This window comes from Mobula hypostoma, chromosome 18 (genome assembly GCF_963921235.1).
Source record: "Mobula hypostoma chromosome 18, sMobHyp1.1, whole genome shotgun sequence".
NCBI classification, from domain to species: domain Eukaryota; kingdom Metazoa; phylum Chordata; class Chondrichthyes; order Myliobatiformes; family Myliobatidae; genus Mobula; species Mobula hypostoma.
Genome location: NC_086114.1, coordinates 4,754,066 through 4,781,688, shown reverse-complemented (window position 1 = coordinate 4,781,688; position 27,623 = coordinate 4,754,066). Strand labels below are relative to the sequence as shown.

The 27,623-nt window shown below is 44.2% G+C and overlaps 1 protein-coding gene across 4 annotated transcripts in view; it reads right to left on the bottom strand.

Moving 5' to 3' along the window:
- Window positions 1-27,623, bottom strand: part of zswim8 (zinc finger, SWIM-type containing 8) — a 187,452-nt gene that overhangs the window by 84,399 nt on the left and 75,430 nt on the right. For all 4 annotated transcript variants that reach the window (XM_063070363.1, XM_063070365.1, XM_063070364.1 and 1 more), the window contains 5 exons: window positions 25,389-25,561; window positions 15,255-15,362; window positions 14,902-14,983; window positions 5,986-6,106; window positions 914-1,115 (listed from right to left, as the gene is read on the bottom strand). In XM_063070363.1, the coding sequence (XP_062926433.1) occupies window positions 914-1,115; window positions 5,986-6,106; window positions 14,902-14,983; window positions 15,255-15,362; window positions 25,389-25,561 (686 nt within the window). The remainder of the gene's footprint in view (window positions 1-913; window positions 1,116-5,985; window positions 6,107-14,901; window positions 14,984-15,254; window positions 15,363-25,388; window positions 25,562-27,623) is intronic.

Sequence of the window (27,623 nt, the reverse complement as noted above, 5' to 3'; positions counted from 1 at the left end):
CAGTTCACCTTCAGATCTACCAGACATTACTGATCCCATAGTGGAAACCAGGTATTCTTCCGCAGATCTATCAGACGTTAATGATCCCATGATGGAGTCACTTAATATGCAACCTAATGTACAAGCAAAAAACAAGCCGCACTGTGCACAGCAGCACCAGAGTATTAAAAGTGAGGTTTGAAGCTGGGTTGTTAGAACTGGGCAAAAGCAGAACTAACCACTGTAACACTGTGCCACAGCACAGACACGCAAACGCAGGTGAGCACTTTGCATCAAACCCCTTTCAATGCACATAGAGAGGATGTTGGCTACACTGGGGCAGTCTAGGACCAGAGAGCACAGCCTTAGAAAAGAAAGACGTCCCTTTAGAATAGAGTTGAGGAGGAACTTCCTTAGCCAGAAGGTGAATCTGTGGGATTCATTACCACAGACAGCTGTGAAGGCCAAGTCATGGGGTACACGTAAAGAAGAGAATGATAGGGTGCCAAAGGTTAAGAGAAGAAGGCAGGGGATGGGGGTCGAGAGGGATAACAAATCTGCCATGATAGATTGGCAGAGAAAACTCAATGGGTTAAATGGCCTAATTCTACTCCTATGCCTCCAAGTGAGGTCTCACCAATAAAGCCTGAACATTACATCTTGCTTTTATATTCTCATCATTAAATCTCTCCACTTTCCACCCAGAAACAACCTTCACCATTTGCTCTCTCATCTTCCTTTACATTTCAGTTTGTTCTAATCTTGTTTTCAGTTCTAATCAGCCTGAAGCATTACCACTGTTTCTCTCTCCACAGATGCAGCCTGACCTGCCAGAGAATTTCCAGCTTTCTGTGCAGGGTGATGAATGAAGGCTTGTTCTAGATGTTGGTAAGTGAGAGCAAAGTCAATGGTCTAAACTTAGCCTGAGTCTCACCTGCTCATATGTCAAACATTGGTCGGTCAGGATCTCAAGTAGAGGTGCTGCATTACTGTCACGTCGTTTAAACATCTCACGGACAATGGAGAGAAGGTTCCAGATGCCTTCTGGTTCTCTTCCACGAAGAGGTCGCAGAAGACAAGCCCACTCGGCAGCAGCTGGCGGCTCCGTCGATGACAGATACAAAGAGTTAACATCACTGCAATGAGAAAAACAATATGGATTAGAGACCCCTGAGAGCCAGAAATGACCTTCTCTTGCAAACATCTACAGATCAAGCTGGAGAGTATTCTGACTGGCTGCATCACTATCTGGTATGGAGGTCCACTGACAGGACTGCCAGAGGCTGCGAAGGGCTGTAAACTCAGCCAGCTCCATCACAAGCACAACCCTCCCCACCACTGAGGACATCTTCAAAGGGGCAGCATGGTAGTAGAGCAGTCAGTGTAACACTACCACAGCATTAGTGACACGGGTTCAATTCCTGCCGTTGTCTGTAAGGAGTTTGTACTGACTGCACGCGTTTTCTCCGGGTGTTTCAATTTCTCCCACATTCCAAATTCGTCCGGGCTCGTCGTCAAGTGGTAACATGAATGTAATAGGACAGCAGGGGCTCATTGGATCAGAAGGACATGCTACCGTGCTGTACCTCTAAATAAAAGAGGTGGCACCTCTAGAAGGTGGCAACCAATACCGAGGACCTTCTCCACACAGTACGTGCTCTTTTCTCATTACTACCACATAGGTTGTTTGCCCGTCTTGTTAAGGTGCATTGACTCTATTGGGTTTCTTTGTACTGACTGTGAATGCCGGCAAGAGAATGAATCTCAAGAATGTATATGATGACATATATGTACTTTGGTCCATGGCCTCCTCTTGTACCAAGATGAGACCACCCTCAGGGCGCAGGAGCAACACCTTATATTCCGTTTGGGTAGCCTCTAACCTGATGGCATGAACATTGACTTCTTCTGGTAAAATAAAATTCCCTCCTCCTCCGCTCTTCTTTTTTGTTGTAACTTATTTTTTATTGAAGCTCATCATCAAACATTTCCATAAGATGTATTTCAGATATTGTACATATATATCATATAGTCATATATGCCACAAACCTCCACAGAATATTTATCCGAGCCTCTTACCTCTTCTCACCTCCCCGATTTCCCTCTTCCTTCCCTTTCTCCTGACCCACTCTCCTCTATTTACTTTGAACTTTAATATACTCAGCAGTAGGAACACTGATGCAACACAAAGTATTTCAACAATTTTTGGTGTCTTTCACAAAGTCCTAAAGCATGGCAGACAATAGACAATAGGTGCAGGAGTAGGCCATTCGGCCCTTCCAGCCAGCACCGCCATTCACTGTGATCATGGCTGATCATCCACTATCAGTATCCAGTTCCTGCCTTATCCCCAAAACCTTTGATTCCACTATCCTTAAGAGCTCTATCCATCTCTTTTTTGAAAGCATCCAGAGACTTGGCCTCCACAGCCTTCTGGGGTAGAGCATTCCATACATCCACCACTCTCTGGGTGAAAAAGTTTTTCCCCAACTCCGTTCTAAATGGCCTACCCCTAATTCTTAAACTGTGGCCTCTGGTTCTGGACTCACCCATCAGCGGGAACATGCTTCCAGCCTGCAGCGTGTCCAATCCCTTAATAACCTTACATGTTTCAATAAGATCCCCTCTCAGCCTTCTAAATTCCAGTGTATACAAGCCCAGTTGCTCCAATCTTTCGACATATGACAGTCCCGCCATCCCAGGAATTAACCTTGTGAACCTATGCTGCACTCCCTCAATAGCAAGAATGTCCTTCCTCAAATTTGGAGACCAAAACTGCACACAGTACTCCAGGTGTGGTCTCATCAGGGCCCTGTACAGCTGCAGAAGGACCTCTTTGCTCTTATACTCAATTCCCCTTGTTATGAATGCCAGCATGCCATTAGCTTTTTTCACTGCCTGCTATACTTGCATACTTGCTTTCAGTGACTGATGTACAAGAACACCTAGATCTCGTTGTGCTTCCCCTTTTCCTAACTTGACTCCATTTAGATAATAATCTGCCTTCCCGTTCTTACCACCAAAGTGGATAACCTCACACTTATCCACATTAAACTGCATCTGCCATGCATCTGCCCACTCACCCAGCCTGTCCAAGTCACCCTGCATTCTCATATCATCCTCCTCACATTTCACACTGCCTCCCACACTGCGTCATCAGCAAATCTGCTAATGTTACTTTCAATTCCCTCATCTAAATCATTTATATTGTAAACAGCTGCGGTCCCAGCACTGAACCCTGCGGTACCCCACTGGTCACCGCCTGCCATTCCGAAAGGGACCCGTTAATCGCTACTCTTTGTCTTCTGTCAGCCAGCCAATTTTCAATCCATGTCAGTACTCTGCCCCCAATATCATGTGCCCTAATTTTGCCCACTAATCTCCTATGTGGGACTTTATCAAAGGCTTTCTGAAAGTCCAGGTACACGACATCCACTGGCTCTCCCTTGTCCATTTTCATAGTTACATCCTCAAAAAATTCCAGAAGATTAGTCAAGCACGATTTCCCCTTTGTAAATCCATGCTGACTCGGACCAATCCTGTAGCTGTGGGTTCAATCTCAACATTCAAGAGAAGCTTGGACAAGTACATGGAACAGAGGGTGCAGGTCATAGGGACTAGGCAGGAAAAAGTTTGTTGCAAAACTAGATGGGCTGAAGGGCCTGTTTCTGTGCTGTAGTGTTCTAAGATTGGGTTCTCTTTACCTAGTTTTAGGACTTACATGAAGATCTGATCACATTTTAGGTCATATTTATGCAGAAACAGAGAAAATTCTACAGGGTTCACAAACTTTCTAGCACCACTGTATATGGCGAATAAAACTGAAACTTGACCCTTGAACTGTAACAACTGTAGTGCTCCCAGTAATCTATCTGAGTTACGACAGGACTTAGTATTGGTATTGGTCACATGTATCAAGACACAGTGCAAAGCTTGTCTTGCAAACTGTTGGACCAGAAGAACCTGCTACCATGATACCTCCAGAAAGTGACATCCGATACTAAGGACCCTCAGCACACAGCATCACTCACATCTACAGTGAAGAAATGCTTTTGGCTGATTATGGCTAGAATCAACTCCTGCCTCAGCAAGGACCTGGACCCAATGAAATTTGCTTATCACCTCAACTGGTCTAGGACAGAAGTAATCTCATTGGCTCTCCATGTGGCCTTTGATCACCTGGATAATACAAATATCTATATCAGGATGCTGTTTATTGACTACAACTCAGCCTTTAACACAATCATTCCTACAATTCTGATCGAAAAGCTCCAAAACATGGGCCTCTGAACCTCCCTCTGCAAATGGATCCTTGACTTCCTCACTGGAAGACTACATCTGTGCTGACTGAAAACAACATCTTCATCTTGTGAAAATCAACACTGGCACACCTCAGGGATGTGCATTTAGCCCACTGCTCTACTCTCCCTACACCCATGACTGTGTGGCTAGGCACAGCTCAAATGCCACCTATAAATTTGCTGACAATACAACCATTGCTGGCAGAATCTCAGATGGTGAAGAGAGGGTGCACAGGAATGAGATAAACTGCTAGTGGAGTGGTGTCCGCGCAACAACCTTACACTCAACATCAGTAAGATCAAAGAACTGATTGTGGACTTCAAAAAGAGTAGGACAAGGGAACACACATCTCTCCTCATAGAGGGGTGAGAAGTGAAAAGAATGGGCAATTTCAAGTTCCTGCATGTCAATATCTCTGAGGATCTAACCTGGACCCGACACATCGATGCAGCTATTAAGAAGGCACGACAGCAGCTATTTATCTTTAGGAGTTTGAGGAGATTTGATATGTCACCAAAAACGCTCACAAATTTCTACAGATGTACTGTGGAAAGCATTCTAACTGGCTGCATCATCGCCTGGTGTGGGGTAGAGGGGGGAAGGGCTACTGAACAGGATCGAAGCAAGAAGCAAAGAGTTGTAAACTTAGTCAGCTCCATCAAGGGCACTAGCCTCTGTAGTATCCAAGACAGCTTCAAGGAGCGATGCCCCAAAAACATGGCATCCATCATTCAGGACCCTCATCAACTAGGACATGCTTTCTTCTCATTGCTACCATCAGGAGGTACAGAAGCCTGAAGGCACACACTCAACGATTCATGAACAGTTTCTTCCCCTCTGTCTTCCAATTTTGAATGGACATTGAACCCATGAACGCTACCTTACAACTTTATTTCTACCTTTTGCACTACTTAATTTAACTATTTAATATATCTACTGTAATTCAGTTTTTTCTCCATTATATATTGCACTGTACTGCTGCCAGAAATTTCATGACATATGCCAGTGATTTTAAACCAGATTCCGATTCATACAGATCAAATCATTACACTGTGCTTTGAGCTAGAATAAGGTAAAACAACAACAATGCAGAATAAAGTGTAAAAACCACAAAAAGTGCAATACAGGTAGGTAAATCATAAGGTGCAAGATCATAACAAGGTAGATTGTGAGGCCAAAGATCTAAGAGTACAAAACAGAAACCGTCCTTGAGCCTGATGGTATGTTCTTTCAGGTTTTTGTATCGTCTCCCAATGGTGGAGGGGAGAAGAGAGAGCTGTCCAGGGAGGGGGGTTCTTTGACTATGCAGGTTGCTTTAGCAAGGCAGTGAGAAGCTTACACAGAATCCATGGAAAGGAGGCTGTTATACTGTACGTCTATGCAGTGCTGTGTCCACAACTCTGCAGCTTCCAATGGTCACAGGCAGAACAGTTACCATACCCAGCCATTATGCCTCTGGACAGAATGCTTTCTGTGGTGTATCGATAAAAATTGGCACGAGTTGATGGGACATGGCTAATTTCTTTAGCTCCGGAAGAACAAGGGGGTTGGTGAGTTTTTTTTACCCTTGGCGTCAACGTGCTGGCACCAGTACAAGAGGCTCAAACAATAATCTCCTGACTCAAAGGCCAAATGGCCACAGCTGATGGTCTACTCCCAACAGTGACATTCAGGAAAGCCAAAGAATAATAAAAAAAAAGTTACCTGAACACAACAGGAGACGGCCCACAGAACTTATGGAGCGTTTTCTTGATGTTGTCACTGAGGGTAGATTCATCAAGATACCAGGTGCTCTGGTCTGAAGCAGATGGCCCAGCAGTGGGATCTGTCAATAGCAATGAGGTATTTTTCAAATGAGTTCAACATTTCCTGCAGAGAATGGCTGGCAAGAGTTAGACCATTTTTTTCCTTCACTGGCTTATTGTGCTCCACAAAGAATCACTCATCAGGCGCAGCAGAATACCTCCAGTTCCAAAAGCAACCATACAAAAGCATCTGGGTACCAAACCATGAACACTCTCTGAAGAAATAATAGCTAAATGAAAGCAAATGGGACTTACTTAGTGGGCACCATGGTCCGCATGGATAAGATGGATTGAAGGGCCTGCTTTCCAGCTGTATTGCTGTATGACTCTGTCAGCATATCGTTCTGTTTCCTTACCTCTTGTGTGCTATTTAGCTACTTTAGCCAAGGTAGAACCTCCAAGAGGACCACAATTTTGTTGTAGGGTTTGTAGGCTGTGTGCCTCAATGACCCGGAGAGCGATGTTGGCTGGAGTCAGGGCCTTGTGCTTTGGTTCTTGGTAGGGTCACCCATGCCAAACAGGTCAAAGGGTAGAGGCCAGACTAAGAGCAGCTCATCGATCCTCCAGGTTCAGGGTGCACCCCAGAGCTAAGCACCCTGACTGGTCAAAAAATGATTGTTACCAAAACAGAATGAAGAATCCTTCTATACAGACGGAGATAGAGGACCCTCATTGCTTCCCTAAACACCAGCAGTATAAATGGGCAGTAAGTAAGAGAGGTAGAGAGGGATATGGGAAAGGTGGATTAAGAAAAACTACAAGTGCTCTACACGTACAGAAAGAAGGATAACTACAATGAAGGTAGGACTACACAAGGATTAAGGGGGAAATACATACTAAATGCTGGAGGAACTCAGCAGGACAGGTGGCATCTATGCAAGAAGTCGACTGTACTTTTTTTCATAGATGCTGCCTGGCCTGCTGAGTTCCTCCAGCATTTTGAGTGTGTTGTTCGGATTTCCAGCACCTGCAGATTTTCTCTTGTTTGTGATTAAGGGGAACATGTGCCTGGACTTGGAGGAAGTAAAGAAGGTCCTTAATGAATAGCTTGTTTCAGTCAACACACATCAAAGTTGCTGGTGAACGCAGCAGGCGTTTCAGTGTTCACCAGTGATAGGGACTTTAACGAAGGTGAGGTCAGCATAGAACAGAGTACGGTACTGGAGCATGTTCAGGGTAAAAGTGTTGGAACTTCTGAAAAACATAAGTTTGGATAAGACCCTGGGGCTGGGCGAAATATACCCCAGGTTACTATGGGAAGTAAAGGAAGAGTTTGCTGGGGCATTGATGACAATCTTTGCAACCTCACTGGCCACAGGAATATTACTAGAGGACTGGAAAATGGCACTTGTTGTTTCGTTGCTCAAGAGTAGGGATAACACTGGGAATTATAGACCAGTGAGTCTTACTACAGTGGCGGGCAAACTATTGGAGAGGATTCTTAGAGACAAGATTTATGATCATCTTGAGCACATAGCATGGCTTTGTGAGGGGCAAGTCATGTCTCATAAGTCCAAATGAATTCTTTGAGGATGTGACAAAGCACATTGTTGAAGGTAGAGCAGTGGATAAGATGTACTTAGATTTTAGTAAGGCATTTGATAAGGTGTCCCACAGTATGCTTATTCAGAAAGTCAGGAGGCATGGAATCCAGAAACTTGGCAGTATGTATTTGGAATTTGCTTACCCACAGAGGGTGACAGTAGATGGAGCTTATTCTGCCTGGAGATCACTGATGAGTGGTGCTCTGCAGGGATCTGTTCTGGGATCCCTACTCTTAGTGATTTTCATAAGTGACATGGATGAGGAAATGGAATGGGTGGGTTAGTAAGTTTATAGATAACACAGAAATTAGTGGTATTGTGGATAGTATAGAAGATTGTTGCAGCTAGCAACAGGATACAGACAGGATGCAAAGCTGAGCTGAGAAGTGGCAGATGGAGTTCAATCTCAAAATGTCTGAGGTGATACCATTTGGATTATTGAATTTAAAGCCAGAGGTCAGGGTTAGTGGAAAGTTTCTTAATGGTATGGAGGAGCAGAGAAAATCTAAGATGGTGTTGATGAGATATGACAACATTGAGCGAGCAGCTATTCTATTAAATTATATTTTTTATGGACAACAATCTTTGTAATCTGCAGCCTGTAATTTCTCATTGGTAGTTGTGTTTTTGAATTGACTGAACAATCTGGCATTTTTGTGGTATCCTGAAGATTTTGGTGAAATGGACTCTCGAAAATGCAGGTACAGCCGTGGAGGCCTTTGCTCAAATGGACTTTGGGCTGGAATGAAACGGTGGGACCCCGGCTCAAAAGCAAAAAAATAAACTGATGTTTAGATGATTGAAGTACCAAGCCAGATTAAGAAGGTGAAGGCATCAGGGCCGAGGGTGAAGGATGAACAGATGTTCAGCTCACTAATCCATGAGGCTTTACTCGCCTCAGCGCTGACCTGACCTTGCAGCTGTGGCCTGCTGCAGTGCTGAACTGGCTGCGTAGCTGTGGGGCCTCTACGGTTCATGTTCTGTGTAAAATTTGTTTTATTTTTTTTATTGTTTGCACAAATAGTTCTTTTTTCCTCACAATGGATGTTTGACAGTCTTTGTTGTGTGAGACTTTTCACGGATTCCTTTGTTTTGTGGATGCCTGCAAGCAGATGAATCTCAAGGTTGTATATGGCATACTTTCACTGATAATAAATGTACTTTGAATTTTGATCTCTACGTGCAAGTCCGTTGATGCCTCAAGGTTGAGAGGGTCGTTAAGAAGGAATATGGGGTGTTGGCTTCATGAGTCTGGGGATTGAGTTCAAGAGCATTAGTGAGGCAATGTTACAGCTCTATAAAACTCTGGTTAGATCACAGTTGGAATATTATGTTTAGTTCTGGTCACCTCATTACAGAAAGGATATGAAAGTTTTACAGAGGGTGCTGCAGGGTACTGGGATACCAGGATACTGCAAGGATTAGAGAGCATATCTTGTGATCTCACCCCAAAGCCCATGAAGTACTTTTGAAGTAAATCTGAATATGTTGAGAGAGTGTCTAGCAGGACAGGCAGCATCTAGTGGAGAGAAACGTACATAGTGATGCACGTCAATAACCTTTATTGGAATATTTGAAGAAATGTTACTGATCTGGATTGTAAATTTCACCAAGTATTTCCAGCATTTTCTGCATCAGATTTATGGCACTTACAGTTTTCTGAAAGATTATGTAGCATACAAAATGTAACAACCCCCAATTTTCCATGACACAATTTTCTACAAACTTCCCTGTTCTCCAAAATGCCACTTGGGATCTCTTACATCCATCTGATCGGCCATAGTTTAGTTTAGTGATGGGATGGGCCAGTTTGGCTATCCACAGCAGATCTAGCAAGATTACTCATATCAACTCAGAAAGCTCAAACTTCCAAATAAAACATCCGTGCCAAGCTCACCCCAATCTGTGCTGCAGTGTTAACTTCCTTACAGAGCCCATGGCAGAGTGCCAACTCTCTGCAGTTACACAGAGAACCTGGATGCTGGCCAGCGCCCACTTACCCTTGATGTGGGATGAGTAACCCAACGTAGTTCAAAGTACCACACTCACAGACAGACACATTTCACGTCACTTGCATTTTGTTCCAAGTCTGTTCTTTCTTGTAAAAATTGTGTACAATTTTGGTTTTCTTGTGAATGCTGCTCATCTGATGATATGTCTGTGGTGCTGCTGCCAGCACACTCACTGGCCACTCTATCAGCAAAACCTGCTCATTCACGCAGATATCTAATCAGCCAATCAAGTGGCAGGAACATCATAGAAGTGAATTAACTTTATTTCTTACATCCTTCACATACATGAGTAAAAATCTTTAAGTTACGTCTCCGCCTAAATGTGCCACAATCATAGTAGTTTATAATAATTTATAATAAATAGAACAGTTAATGCAGCATACAAAAACACTCAAATCAGTGTGAGTTAATCAGTCTGATGGCCTGGTGGAAGAAGCTGTCCCAGAGCCTGTCGGTCCTGGCTTTTATGCTGCTGTACAGTCTCCCAGAAGGTAGCAGCTGGAATAGGTTGTGGTTGGGGTGACTCGGGTCCCCAATGATCCTTCGGACTCTTATTCACACGTCTTTATAAATGTCCTGAATCATGGGAAGTTCACAACTACAGATGCGCTGGGCTGTCCGCACCACTCTCTGCAGAGTCCTGTGATTAAGGGAGGTACAGTTCCCATACCAGGCAGTGATGCAGCCAGTCAGGATGCTCTTAATTGTGTCCCTATAGAAAGTTCTTAGGATTTGACGGCCCATACCAAACTTCCTCAACCGTCTGAGGTGAAAGAGGCTCCGTTGTGCCTTTTTCACCACACAGCTGACGTGTACAGACCACGTGAGGTCCTCAGTGATGTGGATGCCGAGGAATTTAAAGCTGTTTACCCTCTCAACCCCAGATCCATTGATGTCAATAGAGGTTAGCCTGTCTCCACTAGCCCTGTAATCCACAATCAGCTCCTTTGTTTTTGCGACATTGAGGGAGAGGTTGTTTTCTTGACACCACTGTGTCAGAGAGGTAACTTCTTCCCTGTAGGCCACCTTGTTATTGTTTGAGATTAGGCCAATCAGCAAATTTAATTAGCAGATTAGAGTTGTGGGTGGCAACACAGTCATGGGTATACAAGGAGAAAAGGAGGGGACTTAGTACACAGCCCTGAGGGGCTCCTGTGTTGAGAGTCAGAGGGTTGGAGGTGAGGGAACCCACTCTTACTACCTGCCTGTGATCTGACAGGAAGTCCAGGATCCAGCTGCACAAGGCAAGGTCAAGGCCGAGGTCTCTGAGCTTCCTGTCAAGCCTGGATGGAACTATGGAGTTGAATGCTGAACTGTAGTCCAAGAACAGCATTCTCACATAAGCATCCTTTTTCTCCAGATGTGTAAGGACGTTACGTAGAGCAGTGGTTATTGCGTCATCTGTCGATTGGTTATGTTGGTTGGCGAATTGTAGGGGGTCCGGTGTGGGTGGTAGCAAGCTACAGATGTCCTTGACCAGCCTCTCAAAGCGTTTTCTTATTATTGAGGTGAGTGTGTCAGGATACCAGTCTTTCAGGCATGTTACCTTGGTCTTTTTTGGTACAGGGACAATGGTGGATAATTTGAAGCAGGAGGGCACTCTCCACTGGGAGAGGGAGAGATTACATAAAAGCATGCAGACATGGTGAAGAAGTTCAGTTGTTGTTCAGACCAAACATCAGAATGGGGATGAAATGTGCTTGAAGTGACCTTGGTCATGGAATGATTGTTGGTGCCTGATGGGGTGGTTTGAATATCTCAGGATATGCTAATCTTCTGGGATTTTCACACACAAAAACTCTAGAGTTTACAGAGAATGGTGCAAGAAAAAAAATAAAAACATCCTGCGAGAGGCAGTTCTGTGGGCAAAAACACCTTGTTAGTGAAAGAGGTCAGAGGAGAATGGCCAGACTAGTTCAAACTGACAGGAAAGCAACAGTAACTCAAATAACCACGTGGTATGCAGAAGAGCATCTCTGAATGTACAACAGGTCAAACCTTGAAGTGGATGGGCTATATCTACAGAAGACCATGAACAGACAGAAATACATTCAGTGGCCACTATTATGCCTCCTGTACCTAATAAAGTGGCCACTCTGTGTAATTTTCATTGCAACTGTGCATACACATTTGATAATAAACTCCATTTGAGTTCATCAAAAAACACTTTCCTGAATGTGAATCAATGACTTTCCTTTCCCACTTTATTAAACATTACACTCTTCTCTCAAGCAATGCATACAAAGAACTGGAGGATCTCAGCAGGTCAGGCAGCGTCTATGGAAATGAATAAACTGTCAATGTTTCGGGCCGAGACCCTCCATCAGGACTGGAAAAGAGGGAAGACGCCAGAATAAAGAGGTGAAGGGAGGGGAAGGAAGACTAGCTAGAAGGTGATAGGTGAAGCCAGGTGGGTAGGGAAGTTAAGGGGCTGGAGAAGAAGGACTCTGACAGGAGTGGAGAGTGGATCATGGCAGAAAGGGAAGGAGAAGGGGCACCAGGGGGATGTGATAGGTAGGTGAGGAGTAGAGACCAGCGTGGGGAATGGAGGAAGAGGGAAGGGGGAGGGAGGAAAAATAAGTGGAAGTTGAAGAAATAGATGTTCATATCATCCAGTTGGAGGCTAACTAGAGAGAAAATGAGGTAATGCTCCTCCAACCCTAGAGTGGCCTCATTGTGGCATTAGAGGAGACCAAGGACCAATACGTCAGATGCAAATGGGGATTGGAATTAAAATGGTTGGCCAACGAGAAATGCTGCTTTTTGTGGAGCAAAGGTGCTCAACAAAGCCACTTTCATCTTGCTGTTTATATTAAAAATGTGACATTTCCATCATTTCTCACTCTTGCATGATCTCATTCTTCAGTGGTTACCAAGGTTTCAGTCAGTAAATCCCAATCAATATTGGAAAGCTGTATTAACTCAAATGCAGAAACAACAAACGAGTTACTGCAAGTAATTAACGCTGGTCTCCTAGGGGTCTACCACTCGTCAATTGCGGACATTGCCATATTAATTGCAAGAGCAGGCCTTAATGAGCATCTCCCCGTGGAATCTATGGCCCAAAGCATCAAGATGTAATTTCTACCACACTTACCAGCAGTCTAATGAAGTCACATTGCAAATCAAGTATTCTGCAAAATACATCAATCTTAGCCAAGCAACAATCTCTTTGGAGCAAAGGAGGATGAGAGGCATCTTGATAGAGATGTTTATGATGATAGACATACATACGACAGAGACGTGCGGCAACATGATGTACGACTACAAAGATGTATACGGTGACAGAGGTGTGTACAATAATAGGGAGGTAAAGATCGAGTGGACAACCATAACACATGAGCAGAATTGGGCCATTTGGCTATCGAGTCTACTCTGCCATTCCATTTATTTTCCTCTCAATCTCCGTGCCCTTTTCCCAGAGTGGCAATGGCTAATACGAGGCGACATGCTGAGGGGTGATTGGAGGAAAGTAAAGAGGAGGTGTCAGAGGTAAGATTTTTGTAACATAGAGAGTTGGAGATGTGTGGAACACACTGCCAGGGGTGGTAGTTGGTAGTTGAGGAAGATACATTAGGAACGTTTTGGAAACTCTGAGATAGCCACATGAATGGAAGGAAAATAGCGGCTATATGGGAAGGAAGGGTTAGATTGATCTTAGATTAAGTTAAAAGTTCGGCACAACATTGAGGGCTGAAGAACCTGTACTGTGCTGTATGTCCTATGTAGTCAGAGCTATTACCTTTGTCCTTCTCCAGAAGCCTAGAGAAGGCCCTAATTGTTTATGTTCTACTCTTATTTTCAGGGTTATGTACAGTAATAACATTTTCTCAGTCCTAATGATGATAATTTGTGAAGTCTCCTGTCAGTTAGACTCGTGACTACACTGGGATTGATGTTATTCAACTACATCACACTCTGGTACGGGAATTGCGAGGCATCCGACCATAAGGCCCTGCAAAGGATTGCACGGGCTGCTGGGAGAATCACTGGGGTCTCTCTTACGCCCATCTGAGATACTTATTATGAGTACTGCATGCAGGCTTTAGCATTGTCAAAGAGCCCCACCCCATCCATCCAACAAACCATCAGGCAGGAGGTGCCATAGCATTAGGACAAGGACTGTCAGGATAGGAAACAGCCTCTACTCCAGGCTGTGAGACTACTGAACTCCCTGTCACCACCCAGGACTCATCATATGTGAAGCACCAAGCGTTACACTGTTTAATTTTCAACTTGTGTCTTAAATACACCTCATCCTACATGTCAGTCTTCGGTAATATATTTTATTATTTGTTAATTTACTTGTGGCAATATGATTTTATGTATTGTGTGTGAGTTATATGTACTGCATTGTGCACCTTGGTCCAGAGAAACGTTGTTCTGTCTGGCAGTGTACATGTGTATGGATGAATGTCAATAAACTTGAACTTATCCACACAGAAGTGGGTGGAACTATCCTCCAACTCAATGCTAATATCCTGCTTCAATGGCAGGCAGTATTCTTCGTAATAAACGCAAGAGGTCCCACAGAAGCAAGAAATTTAAAGCAACAATTCTGGAGGGAATCATCAGGCCATGCAGCATCTACGAAGAGGAATAAACAGTCGATAGTTAAGGCTGAGACTGTTCGTCAGGACTGGAGAGGAAGGCGAAAGATGTCAGAATAAGATGAGCGGAGGGGAAAGAGTACAAGCTAGATTGTGATAGGTGAAGCCAGGTGGGTGGGGGGGGGCGGGGAGAGAGATGAAGTAAGAAGCCGGGAGGTGATGGGTGGAAAAGGTAAAGGACTGGAGAAGAACGAATTTGATAGGAGAGGAGAGTTGACCATGGGAGGAAGGCAAGGAGGAGAGACACTAGGGGGTGGTGATGGGCAGGTGTGGAGAAGAGGTAAATGGGAACAGTGCAAAATTGAAAAAGAGGGAAAGGGGAGGGAGAAAATTCTTTGTAATAATTTGGCTTCTCTTGCTCTAAAAAGGTATTTTTTATTGAGACTTGTATGAACCCCGACGTAAAGCACTGACCACTTTTATTTGATGGACTGTTGTAATGCACAGCTGTCAAACATCAGCCAACATATTTACATCTTTCCACATCCCAGAACTGCCACCAGATCAATGTCATCCCTTTCACACACACATCACTGTCATTACCGAGTCAATTACATATCCCTGCATCGATGGAAGAAGAATTGGCAAGTTACAGTTTACAAGTGAAAATGCATCAGTCTATAAAAAGACAGCACCAGACGTGGGTTACCTGGAGCCCCGCAGACTGTGTTAATTGCTGTCGACTGAGATGAAAGCAACTCATCGAGGAGCCTCTGTGCAGTGGGAAGAATCTACCGAGAGAAAGGAGGGTGACAGAGAGAGATAAATACACAGGGAACAACAAAGAGAGGTCTCAATTGCTATACCACAACATATCACTGATGTGCCGTATGTAAAAGGCAATTTATTTCACATCCAAAACATTTGAAGCAATTCAGTCCATGTTGGGCTTGATGCCCAGTTACTCAGTTTAGATTTAATTCTGAAAATGATTGCGAAAACATTGTGTGAACTTACATCCAATTTATTGATATTCAGAGACTGTAGCCAGATGTTCCTTACCTGCTGAGGTAATTCACTGATCAAATACTGAGCAAATTTTTGAAGCTGGTCTCTCTGTAACCGGGATAGTGATTCAGACACTGGTGCTCGCAGACAAACTGCAGATGCCTACAAAACAATTAAGAAATTGTAAGTTTATTCAGGTGCTGAAGAGCTAAATTGAGAATATTCTGCAATAGATCAGGCAGGACTGTAACAAGTCGTGAAAGATATCAAGACTGCGCTTGGAATATTGTGTGCAGTTCTGGTCACCTGGGTAAATGAAAAATATTACTAAATTGAAAAGGGTGCAGAAAAGATTCATGATGATAGTATCTGGGACTGGAGGGCTAGAGTTGTAAGCTACAGAACACAGAAAATCTCAGCACAGTACAGGCCATTCAGCCCACAACACTGCACTGACCTTTTAACATACCCCAAGATCAATCTAATGATTTTCTCAAATTTTCTTTCATTTGCGTGCCTATTTATGAGTCTCCTAAATGTCCCTGCTGTACATACCCCTACCACCAGCCCCAGCAGAGCACTCCACGCACCCACCACTCTCCGTGTAAAACACCTACCTCTGACATCCCCCTATACTTTCCTTCAATCACCTTAAAATTATGCCCTCTCACATTAGCCATTGCCTCCCTGGGAAAAATGCACCGGCTGTCCGCTCTATCTCTGCCGCTCAGAATCTTGTACACCTCTGACAAGTCACCTCTCCCTCTCCTTCACTCCAAAGAGAAAAGTCCTAGCTTGTTCAGCGTACCGTTGTAAGATGTGTTTCTAATCCAGGCAGCATCCTGGTAAATCTCCTCTGCACCATCTCTAAAGTTTCCACAATGAAGTGACCAGAACTGAACACAATATTCCAAGTGTGGTCTAATCAGGGTTTCATCGAGCTGCAACATTATCCAACTAATTATCCTCCAACTAATGGCCAACACACCATATAATTCCTTAACAACCCTAAAAATTTGTGCAGCAACTTTGAGGGAACTATGGACATAGATCCCAAGATTAAAGGAGAGACTGGATGGCTGGAACCTTTTTCTCTGGAGCACCAAAGGCTGAGGTATGACCTTATAGGTAAAATATTACAATCTTTTTCCCCAGGGTGAGGGAGTTTAAAATTGGAGGGAAAAGGTTTAAGGTGAGAAGGACAAGATTTAAAACAAATCTACAGGTAAAGCTTTTCCAGAGGGTAGTGGGTATGTGGAACGAACTGCAAGAGGAAGTGGTGGGTACAATTACAACATTTAAAAGACAGAGTAACAGAATCATACAGCATGGAAATATGCCATTCAGCCCAACTCCTCCATGCCGACCAAGATGCCCATCTAAGCTTGTCCCATTTGCCCACATTTGGCCCATATCCCTCAGACCCAGGGGTTCCCAACCTTTTTTATGCACTGGACTCCTGTCATTAATCAAGGTGCCTGTGGACCCCAGCTTGGGAACTCCTGCTCTAAACCTTTCCTATCCATGTACCTGTCCAAATGTATTTTAAAAATTGTTCATATACGTACCTGCTTCAACCACTTCCTCCTTCAGCTTGTTCCACACAACCAACACACTCTGGGTGAAAAGGTTATCCCCATTAAACTTTTCTCCCTCTCACTTTAAACCTGTGTCCTGTCTTGATTCTCCATCCTCAGTATAAAAGATTGCGAACATTCGCCCTATCTATCTATGCCCCTTGTGATTTTATACTGGATGGCATCTGTTAGTCTCGTGAGACCATGGATCTGTGCCTGGAAAGTCTTGCTTCAGTCTCACCAGGGTGCAGGCCTGGGCAAGGTTGTATGGAAGACTGGCAGTTGCCCAAGCAGCAAGTCTCCCCTCTCCATGCCAGCGATGTTGTCCAAGGGAAGGGCAAGAGCCGACACAGCGTGGCACCAGCAACATCACAGGAGTTGCCAGAGCGAGGTTGAAGGCAATGTTGGACTGTCTTAGGGACTCCAGCTCCGGATTTGTCCTCAGGGTTTACTCCCGAAGCCTTTCCCATGAGTGGGTATGGCCGCAAGGCAGCGGAGGTCTGAAGTCAGAGTTTTCCCCAAAATGATCAGCCCCTCATTTTCCCAAGCTCCAGTGAACCTGCTCAGTCTCTGCATAGCTCAGTCCCTCAAGTCTCAGTAACATCCTACGAAATTTTCTCTGCATTCTTTCCAGCTTTGTGGCAAGCACGGATAAAAAAAAGGGTTCGGCGGGCTATTGGTCAAACGCAGCAAAATGGGACGAGCTCAAACAGGCACAGACAAGTTGTGCCAAAGGGCCTCTTTCCACACTGCGTTACTGCATGACTTCAAGTCAACAAACTCAAATTCTGCTGACAGAAATCCCTTATAGGGCTGCTTGACAAATCTGGTCTACCTCAAGAGAAAATATCAAGAAGAGATTTTGAAACTAGCAGTGGGTACATCACGAAGAAAAATGCATTCTAATTGATGGCAAAGCTCTTAATTCACTAGTCGTGGTGGGTAGACACCCAGAACAATAACTTTAATCCATACTTTACCTCAACAGTTTTCAAGATTCTGATTCCCACTAAATTGTATTTGCAACCAGGTTACATCATCTCCCACAGACACAATGAGCTACGGTTCTTGGAAACAAAATTCCAGAAACCAATTTATGAAGTCACAGGAGAAAACTTGCTACCTTTGAAATACAGAGTTATTCAGTAACAGAGATTGCATATTTGTTCATTTCTTTATAAGTCCATTTTTATCTTTTTATTCAATTCATTATGAACATTATCTGACGAGGCGTGTGTGAGACCAAATGGGGGGGGGGGAAGAGGGGGGGAGGGGAGAGAGAGGGGAGAGAGTGGAGAGAGAGTGGAGAGAGAGTGGAGAGAGAGTGGAGAGAGGGAGGAGAGAGGGGGGGAGAGGGAGGAGAGGGGGGGAGAGGGGGGAGAGGGAGAGGGGGAGAGGGGGAGAGGGGGGGAGGGGGGGAGGGGGGGAGGGGGGAGGAGAGAGGAGAGAGGAGAGAGGAGAGAGGAGAGAGGAGAGAGGAGAGGGGGAAGGGGGAGGGGGAGGGGAGGGGAAAAATGGGGAAGTGGACAGAGGTCAGAGTAAGAAGCTTTGGAAGGGGAAGATGCACAAACTGTCAGATGTGGGAGAATGTGTATTGGTGAGATAATATTTGGAAACACATCTATCATTCTACTGGCCACTGCCTCCCAACTCAGCCTCTTTCCAACAATCACCTCAGGCTCCCACTTCGTTACTTCCCCTGGCCATCATCCTGCTCCTCCTAGTTTACATGAGATAATATTTGATTTGTACTCAAAAGTTCTCAAGACTTACTCCCGAAGAGAGTAACCACTTCAACAGCAGTAAAACTGACAGAATCATTACATCGTGAAAGACAACAGGTGCAAGGTCAATTAATAATTGAAGGAATAACACACTTCGGCTAATTGATAGGAAGCAAAGACATGAAGCAGACGGTTGTGTGGAATTAACGCACATTCTGTTACAGTGAATTACTAAGCTGACTGACTGCTTCTCTCAGGCTTTGCAAGGCTCCTCTTAATCTGAAACTCAACAGCAAAATATAGCTTATTCTGGAAATGTTGTATCTAATTTGATCCAGATCCCATCTGATTTAATCTTCCAGACCAGTCTACTATGTGGGAACTTTTCAGAAGCCTCGCCAAAGTCCATGCAGGCAACATTTTCCACCCTGCCCTCATCAATACTCTTGGTCACCTTGGCATGATAGTGTAATGGGTAACATAACGCTTTACAGTGCCAGCACTCTGAGTTCAATTTCTGCCACAGTCTGGAAAGAGTTTGCAGTGGTTTCCTTGGGCACACTATGTGGGGCAAAAGCACCTTAAGATTTGGCACAATCGATGCATTTCGCTGTATGCTTTGATATTTAGATGAACTGTACAGGTCACAAGTAAACTTGATTCTTGGTTGTCCAGGGCATGAAGAGATACGGGGAGAAGGCAGGAGATTGGGGCTGAGAGGAAAGTTGGATCAGGCATATTGAAATGGTAGAGCAGACTCGATGGGCAAAATGACCTAATTCTGCTCCTGTATCTGATGGTCTAAAGCGAATCTAATCTAACCAATCCCCCAACCTTACCAAGACCACCGACAACTCTCCACAATAAAAATGGTACAATTTAGAACACTTACAATCACTGTTAAATATGTTAAACAATCAAATATTAATAAATGGTTGAAAATAAGATCTTGTAAAATTTTAACAATTCTTTTATTTCATTTAGAGACACAGTTTGGAACAGGCTCTTCCAGTCCAATGAGGAGCATCATGCACTTTAACCCTAACCTAATCACAAGACAATTTACAATGACCAATTAACCTACTAACTGGTACGTTTTGGATTGTGGAAGGAAAGTGGAGCACCCAGAGAAAACTCATGTGCTGACAGGAAGGACGTACAAGCTGCATACAGAGGGTGCCGGAATTGACCTCCAAACTCCAGAGCAGCCTAAGCTGTAATAGCTTGGCGCTAACCACTATGCTGCTGTGGCAGCAAACTAATAAACTAATAATTCATCTCACACTTGACCACAATCAATATAAAATATCTGGAGCATCCTCTAAGACTGGCACGGAAATCTCTGTTGTGAGGAATGTACTTAGCTCCAGTGATGGAGAATTGTTTGACATTAGTTTGACAGAAACAACCTCCACACTTCCATCTTCATACACAACAAAGTCTTGGTGTCAATTTTTTGGGAAAGAATCTGCTATAAAGGCAGCAAGGCAGCGGCTATATTTCATCAGGAGTTCGAGGAGATTGGATTTGTCAGCTGAAACACTTGAAAACTTCCTACAGGTGTACCATGGAGAGCATTCTGAATGGCTTCATCACCGTCGGGTATGGGGGTGGGGGGAGTGGTGCTACCTCACAGGATCGAAGTAACTTGCAGAAAGTTGTAAAATTAGTCAGCTCCATCATGGGTACTAGCCTCCATAGTAACCAAAACATCTTCAAGGAGCAATGCCTCAGGAAGGCACTGTCCACCATTAAGGAACCCCAGCATAGTCATAGTCATACTTTATTGATCCCGGGGGAAATTGGTTTTTCGTTACAGTTGCACCATAAATAATTAAATAGTAATAAAACCATAAATAGTTAAATAGTAATATGTAAATTATGCCAGGAAATAAGTCCAGGACCAGCCTATTGGCTCAGGGTGTCTGACCCTCCAAGAGAGGAGTTGTAAAGTTTGATGGCCACAGGCAGGAATGACTTCCTATGACGCTCTGTGCTGCATCTCGGTGGAATGAGTCTCTGGCTGAATGTACTCCTGTGCCCAACCAGTACATTATGTAGAGGATGGGAGACATTGTCCAAGATGGCAAGATGGCACCCAGGACATGCCCTCTTCTCACTGTTACCATCAGGAAGGAGGTACAGAAACCTAAAGGGACACACTCAATGATTCAGGAACAGCTTCCTCCCCTCTGCCATCTGACTTCTGAATGGACATTGAACCCATGAACACTATCTCCCTATTTATTAAATTTCGGTGTTTGAACAACTTATTTTAACTATTTAATATACATATATTAACTGTAATTCCGCTTTTTTCTATATTGCATTGTATAGCTGCCGCAAAGTTAACAAATTTCATGACGTATGCTGATGATATTAAAGCTGATTCTAATGCATGATGGCTATTTCAATGTCATTCCCCTGCCACAACGTTTTAATAAAAAAAAGCAATTAAAAAGGTGCCACATAAACAATTCCAAGTGATTTAAGAAGGTTTTTCAAAGAAAATGAGTTTCAGAAACTGAGGTAATGCAGTGAACTCTGCCAATAGATTTACAGGATGATTTTCCTTTTGTTCCAACACAGTAGATTATCCAATTATTGAAGAGCACTCTGACCTGAACACAGAGGCACAAGACAGATAACAAGCCAATGGTCATAAATTACACCACACTTTGATCTCAACACACTGAGATTCCAAACTCAGTAATCCATAACTCTCGAACTGCAGCCATTTGCTTCAGGGGCCACACAGGAGAGAAATGCACCATCACCAGAGGTTCTCTGAGTTTCCGCTCGGTATAAGTCAATAAACAAGAGACAGAGTTTAAAACGTGATGCAGACTGATAATAAACACAAAAGATTCTGTAGATGCTGGAAATCTTGAGCAACACACACACACAGAATACTGGAGAAACTCAGAAAAAGGACTGAACTAGATAGGAATTTTGGTTGGCAAGTGCCTGCTTCCATGGAACATGACTCTATAACTCAAAAGTTCAAAGTATATATAAATTATTACAACCTTGAGATTTGTCTGCTTGCAGCATGTCAGGTAGCATTTATAAAAGGGAATACACAGTCGGCATTTCAGGCCAAGACCCTTCTTCAGGACTGGAAAGGAAGGGGACAGAAGCCAGAATAGGAAGGCGGGGGAGGAGTACAAGCTGGCAGGTGAAGGGGAAGGTGGATAGGTGGGAAAGGAGGGATAAATGAAGAAGCTGGAAGATGATAGGTGGAAGAGATAGAGGGCTGAAGAGGGAGGAATCTGACAGGAGAGGAGAGTGGACCATGGGAGAAAGGGATGGAGGAGCGGAACCAGAGGGAGGTGTTGGGCAGATGACTAGAAGGGTTGAGAGGGTAAACAGAATGGGGAATGGAAAACGAGAGAACAGAGTGAGAGATATAACTGGAAGTTTAAGAAATTAACAATCATGCTATCAGGTTGAAGGATACACAGACAAAATATGAGGTATTGCTCCTCCAACTTGAGTGTGGCCTCATCATGGCAGAACAGGAGGCCATAGATAATGTTGAAATGGGAATGGGAAGTCAAATTGAAATGGGTGGCCATTGGGAAATCCTGCCTTTCGTGGTGGACGGAGTGAAGGTGCTCAACAAACTGGTCCCCAATTCTGCTTCAGGTCTCACTAATATATAGGAGGGATTAAATGTATCTACCAGATTTCAGATTTATTTATCACAGATACATTGAAACATATAGTGAAATGAGCAGTTTGTATTAACAACTAACACACCCAAGGGGGTAGCCCTCAAGTGTCACCACCCATTCCAGTGCCAACACAGCAGGCCCACAATGCTCAGCAGAACAACACAGAACACAACCAATAACAAACCAGCAACAGCAAAACAAGCCCTGTTTCTCTTTCCCACCCTCCCATCCGCTGTCACTAGAACTGAACACAATACTCCAAAACGCAAACACAACATGGTCTTATAGAGCTGCAACTCTGAGGGATCTATGGACGTGGACCCTCTGTTCCTCCACACTGCTAAGAATCCTGCCATTCGCCCTGTACTCTGCCTTCAGATTTAACCTTCCAAAGTGAATGACTTCACACCTCGCAAGGTTGAACTCGATCTGCCACATCTCAGCCCGGATCTGCATCCTGTCAATCACTTGATATTCACCCATTCATTTTCATTTCAAATGGTTCGATTTTATATCAGAGGAAGTATACAGTAAACAACCTGAAATTCTTACTCTTCACAGAGACATCCATGAAACAAGAAAGTATGAGCGACGGCAATATCAGAACCCCAAAGCCCCCCTTCACCCTTCCCATGAACAAGCAGCAGTAGAAGCAACGATCCTCCCCCCGACCCTCTTCCACAAGCAGAAGCACCACATTGCAAGCAATAACCAAAGCCCCCAAAGAGACCTTGGTCTGGAGTCCATCAAAAACTACTTCTCTATTTTCATTCATTTGATTGACGACAGGTTTAACTGGGTGGATTTCCCAGCTCAAGAGTGGCAAGGCTGGCAGAAGATCTCTCACATGCCCACCAACATCCAATTCATCCGCCTGCACACACGAACACCAAGGGGGGTCTTAGAATAACCCATTAATCTTTGGAGGAAACTGAGGTACCCAGGGGAAGGCCACCTGGTTACGGGGAGAACACGCAAACCCCATGCAGACAACGACAAGGTTAGGACTGAACCTGCTTCCTCTCCCCCGTGACTTGTGTAATAGCAATGACTTCACACAACCCCACAACAGTAGACATCCAGCTTTCTATACAGTGAGATGCAAGATGCCAAGCTTTGACAGCTTGAAGGGAAACAGACCATTTAATTTCTGAGCAAGTGCTGTTTTCTGCATAAACATTCACTGTGCAATTCCACAGTATTTACCAGATACTGTGGATATATATTTCAATCAGCCAAAATAATCAAACTTTCAGTGTTATTTTTTATAAATTTCCTTAAAAAAAAGGTTCCAGGTACAAAAAAAAATCTTTGATTTTCAATTCAGCATTCAGTTTTAATTCAGGTAAAATTGTACAAAATATAAATTGATTGGAAAGAGATAAAGATAAGCTTTATTTGTCATACGCACATCAAAACATAGGTACCTGCTGTACCTAATAGAGTTGTCACTGAGTGTATGTTTGTGGTCTTCTGCTCTCTAGCTCATCCACTTCAAGGACTGAGACATTGTGCATTTACAGATGCTCTTCATAACATGTGGTTATTTGAGTTACTGTCATCTTCCTGTCAGCCTAAACCAGTCTAGCCATTCGCCACCGACATCTGTTTCCTCAGGAGGCTAAAGGAATTTGCCATGGCCCCTGCTATTATGACTAATGGTCAAGTACTCGTACAATAAAATGGAGTCTACGCTTCACAATTTACCTCATGATGAACTTGCACCTTATTGTCTGCCTGCACTGCACTTTCAAAGATTCAAAGTATATTTATTATCAAGTTATCCATGCAGTATACAACCCAGAGGTTCATCTTCCCACAGACACAGTCAGGAAACAAATAAAAACGGAACTCGTCAAATCCCCAACATGCAAAAAAGGAAACTGCACAAATAGCATAAAAATGAATGAGAAACCCAGAACATAAAACACCAAAGTCATCGAAAGAAACCAGGCATATTCAGTTCAGTTCAATCTAGCACTGTGTCGTTCATTATCTACAGGCCGCCCCGATCAAAATTGCACAAAATAGCAACAAAAAAAGGAGCAACCAGAAACCAGAAACACATCGTAACGTGAACTCCACAAGTTGTGTTGATTAAACCTCGCCAAGACCCAGGACTCCAGCAGCATCGAGCAAGATGGAGAGAGAGAGACAGACCGCTCACATGCAGACATCTTCTTCTGGGACCACAGGCGAGAAGGGGAGGGAGGGAGGGAGGGAGGGAGGGAGAGAGAGAGGGAGAGAGAGAGGGAGAGAGAGAGGGAGAGAGAGAGGGAGAGAGAGAGAGAGAGAGAGAGAGAGAGAGAGAGAGAGAGAGAGAGAGAGAGAGAGAGAGAGAGAGAGAGAGAGGATAGTGAGAGAGAGAGAGAGTGAGAGAGAAGAGTGTATGCGTGCGCGCCGTAACACGCAGCTAGACAGCGCTGAACACATGCCTGCCTTCCACTCACATCCTCATTAATTTCAATCTTCCTTGATGCTTTAATTGGCAAGATCGATGAGAAATGGAGTCCATCATGGCTTTGCACCCTGACCCCAAGGCACACACTTTGCTTGAAAGCTCACCAAAGCCCCTCAGAGACAACAAATCAGCGGATTGATCAATTGGCACAAAAACACACGACCAAAATATAGAACACAGGCTCTCACAGTGCAAAACCACATTTGAAAGAAAAAGTAGTAAAAGAAGTGAACGAAGCAGATTCTGCAGGGTATCGTCCTTGGTCTTATTCTGCATTCTGTTATTGTCTTAACTTGTATTACCTCAGTGCATCGCTGCAATGAATCGATCAGTGTGAATGGCACACAAGACAAGCTTTTTCACTGCACCTTGGAGCATTTGACAATAATAAACCAACTGATTAATCTACTTTAAGAATTCATAGCATAAACTTCCCTATGAGGTGAATTCAAACACATGCACACACACGCAAACACACACACACACGCAAACACGCACACACGCAAACACACACACACATGCAAACGCACACGCAAACACACACACATGCGCGCAAACACGCACACACAAACACACACACACGTGCGCGCACATGCACACACACACACGCACACGCACACACTCACACACACGCAAACACACACACGCAAACACACACACGCGTGCGCACACACACACGCGCGCACACACAGACACACACACACACGCACACACACTCACACTCACACACACGCACTCTGAGTACTCACGTTATGTATCCTGAAGAGACAAAGAGCCACCACGTGAGCACACCACTTTGCTCCTGCTCCACAGGTACAGCTGCATGAGGTTATCCGGCAGCGGTCAAACATTACGGCCACATTGAAGGCTCCTTTAGCCTGTCCAGTCTGCAGAGGAACCACAGTGGCACTCAGGTGAAATCCTGTTGAGGGGAGAGTTAGGGAAAAAGAAGGAGATGATGTTACTGACTTGACATGATCCACAATAACCTAATGTATGACACCCCAGTCATTAGCTGAATCAAAGGTGTCACATAACAGGAGGAAGATCGAAAATCTGGCTGAATGGTGCCACAGCAATAACCTCTTACTGAATGTCAGCAAGACCAAGGAACTAATTATTGACTTCAGGAGGAGAAAACCAGTCATCTTCAGAGGATCAGAGGTGGAGAGGGTCAGTAATTTTAAATCATTTCAAAGAATCTGTTCCGGGGCCAGCAAGTAAGTGCAATTACAATGAGAACACGGCAGCACCTCTACTTCCTTAGAAGTTTGTAAAGATTCAGCATGGCATCTAAAACTTTGCCAAACTTCTATAATGTGTGGTGGAGAGTATATTGACTGGCTGCATCACAGTCTGGTATGGAAATACAAACACCTTTGAAAAGCAAATTATACAAAAAGTAGTGGATACGGTCCAGTCCATCACGGGCAAAGCCTTCCCCACCATTGAGCACATCTACACGATGCGTTGTCACAGAAAGCACCATCCATCGCTGGGAACCCCACCACCACTCAGAACATGCTGCTGCCATTAGAAACAACGCACAGGAGCTTCAGGACTCACAGCAGCAGGGTCAGGAATGGTTATTGCCCCCCAACCATCATGAGGATAACTTCACTCACCCCATCACTGAACTGTTCCCAAAACTGACGGACTCACTTTGAAAGACTCTTCAACTCAGGTTCTTGATAGTTATTATTATTTTTCTCATTTATATTCACAGTTTGTTGCCTTTTGCACATTGGTTGATTGTCCATCCTTCATTGATTCTGTTGCTCATCTTGGATTTACTGTGTACACCCACAAGAAAATGAATCTCGGGGTTGTATATGGTGAATTCACAGTGTGTACTTAGACAATAAGTTTACTTTGAACTTTGGAACAATCTCTGCTTCCAGGCCACCGTGTTCAAAAAATACATGGCAACACTTACCTGTGGATGCCCCCCACTCCTCCCCCCGGAATAAATGAAGGCTGAGGAGTTACAATGTTTGATGCATGGAGCGTCTGGAAAAATATTGCCATGTCCTCCAAAGCACAATCACAACAGGACAATTAAGGTGTGAAAACAATCTGAAAAAGTTAATTCAGGGGCATAACCAGCAACACAGGCCAGCTCAGGCGTGGAAGTTCCGTTGTGTGGGGAATAAGGGCAGGAAAAGGAAAATTATGTGTTCTGTCAGAGTCAGAAGGTAACTTTCCTCGGGGATGCGCAGAGGGCAGCAAAGCCATAGATGATCTCTATAACACAAGAGGTTCTGCAGGAGCTGGGGATCTTGAGCAATACACACTAATTGCTGGAGTAACTCAACAGATCAAGCATCATCTGTAATAGACAGTTAACGTTTTAGGCTGACGTTTTGGACGAAGGGTCTCGGCCTGAAACGTCGACTGCACCTGTTCCTACAGATGCTGCTTGGCCTGCTGCGTTCACCAGCAACTTTGATGTATGTTGCTTGAATTTTCAGCATCTGCAGAATTCCTGTTGTTTACAGCAAATATTATGTCAGCCAGACTGGGAGAAAACGATCCACAAGACTCCATGAACATCAACTGGCTGTGCAGTGACATGACCAACTCTCCCTGGTCTCTACCCATGAAGATAGAGAGGGGCACAACTCGACTGGGCATCAGTGAAAGTCATGGCACAAGCAAAGACGCAGCATGCAAGAGAATTCCTAGAAGTGTGGTTTTCTGCAAACAGTTCTGTAAACAAACACATAGACCTCGATCCTATTTATGAGCTGATGCGTGCAAAGTTCCTGACCACAACGTTCGCCACACAGCCAATAAGCAATTAGATTTCCTCCCCACTTCTCAACTGAGTTCCTGTAATGATGACCAATCAGCTGATTGATAAGTACATAAAAGCTAAGCATTCGGAAGACACACCACAATCAACAGTACACTGATGGTGTCTCCTCATATGGAGACAAAACGTTTATAAGTTACCAAGATCGGAGAACATCTCAACCCAACTC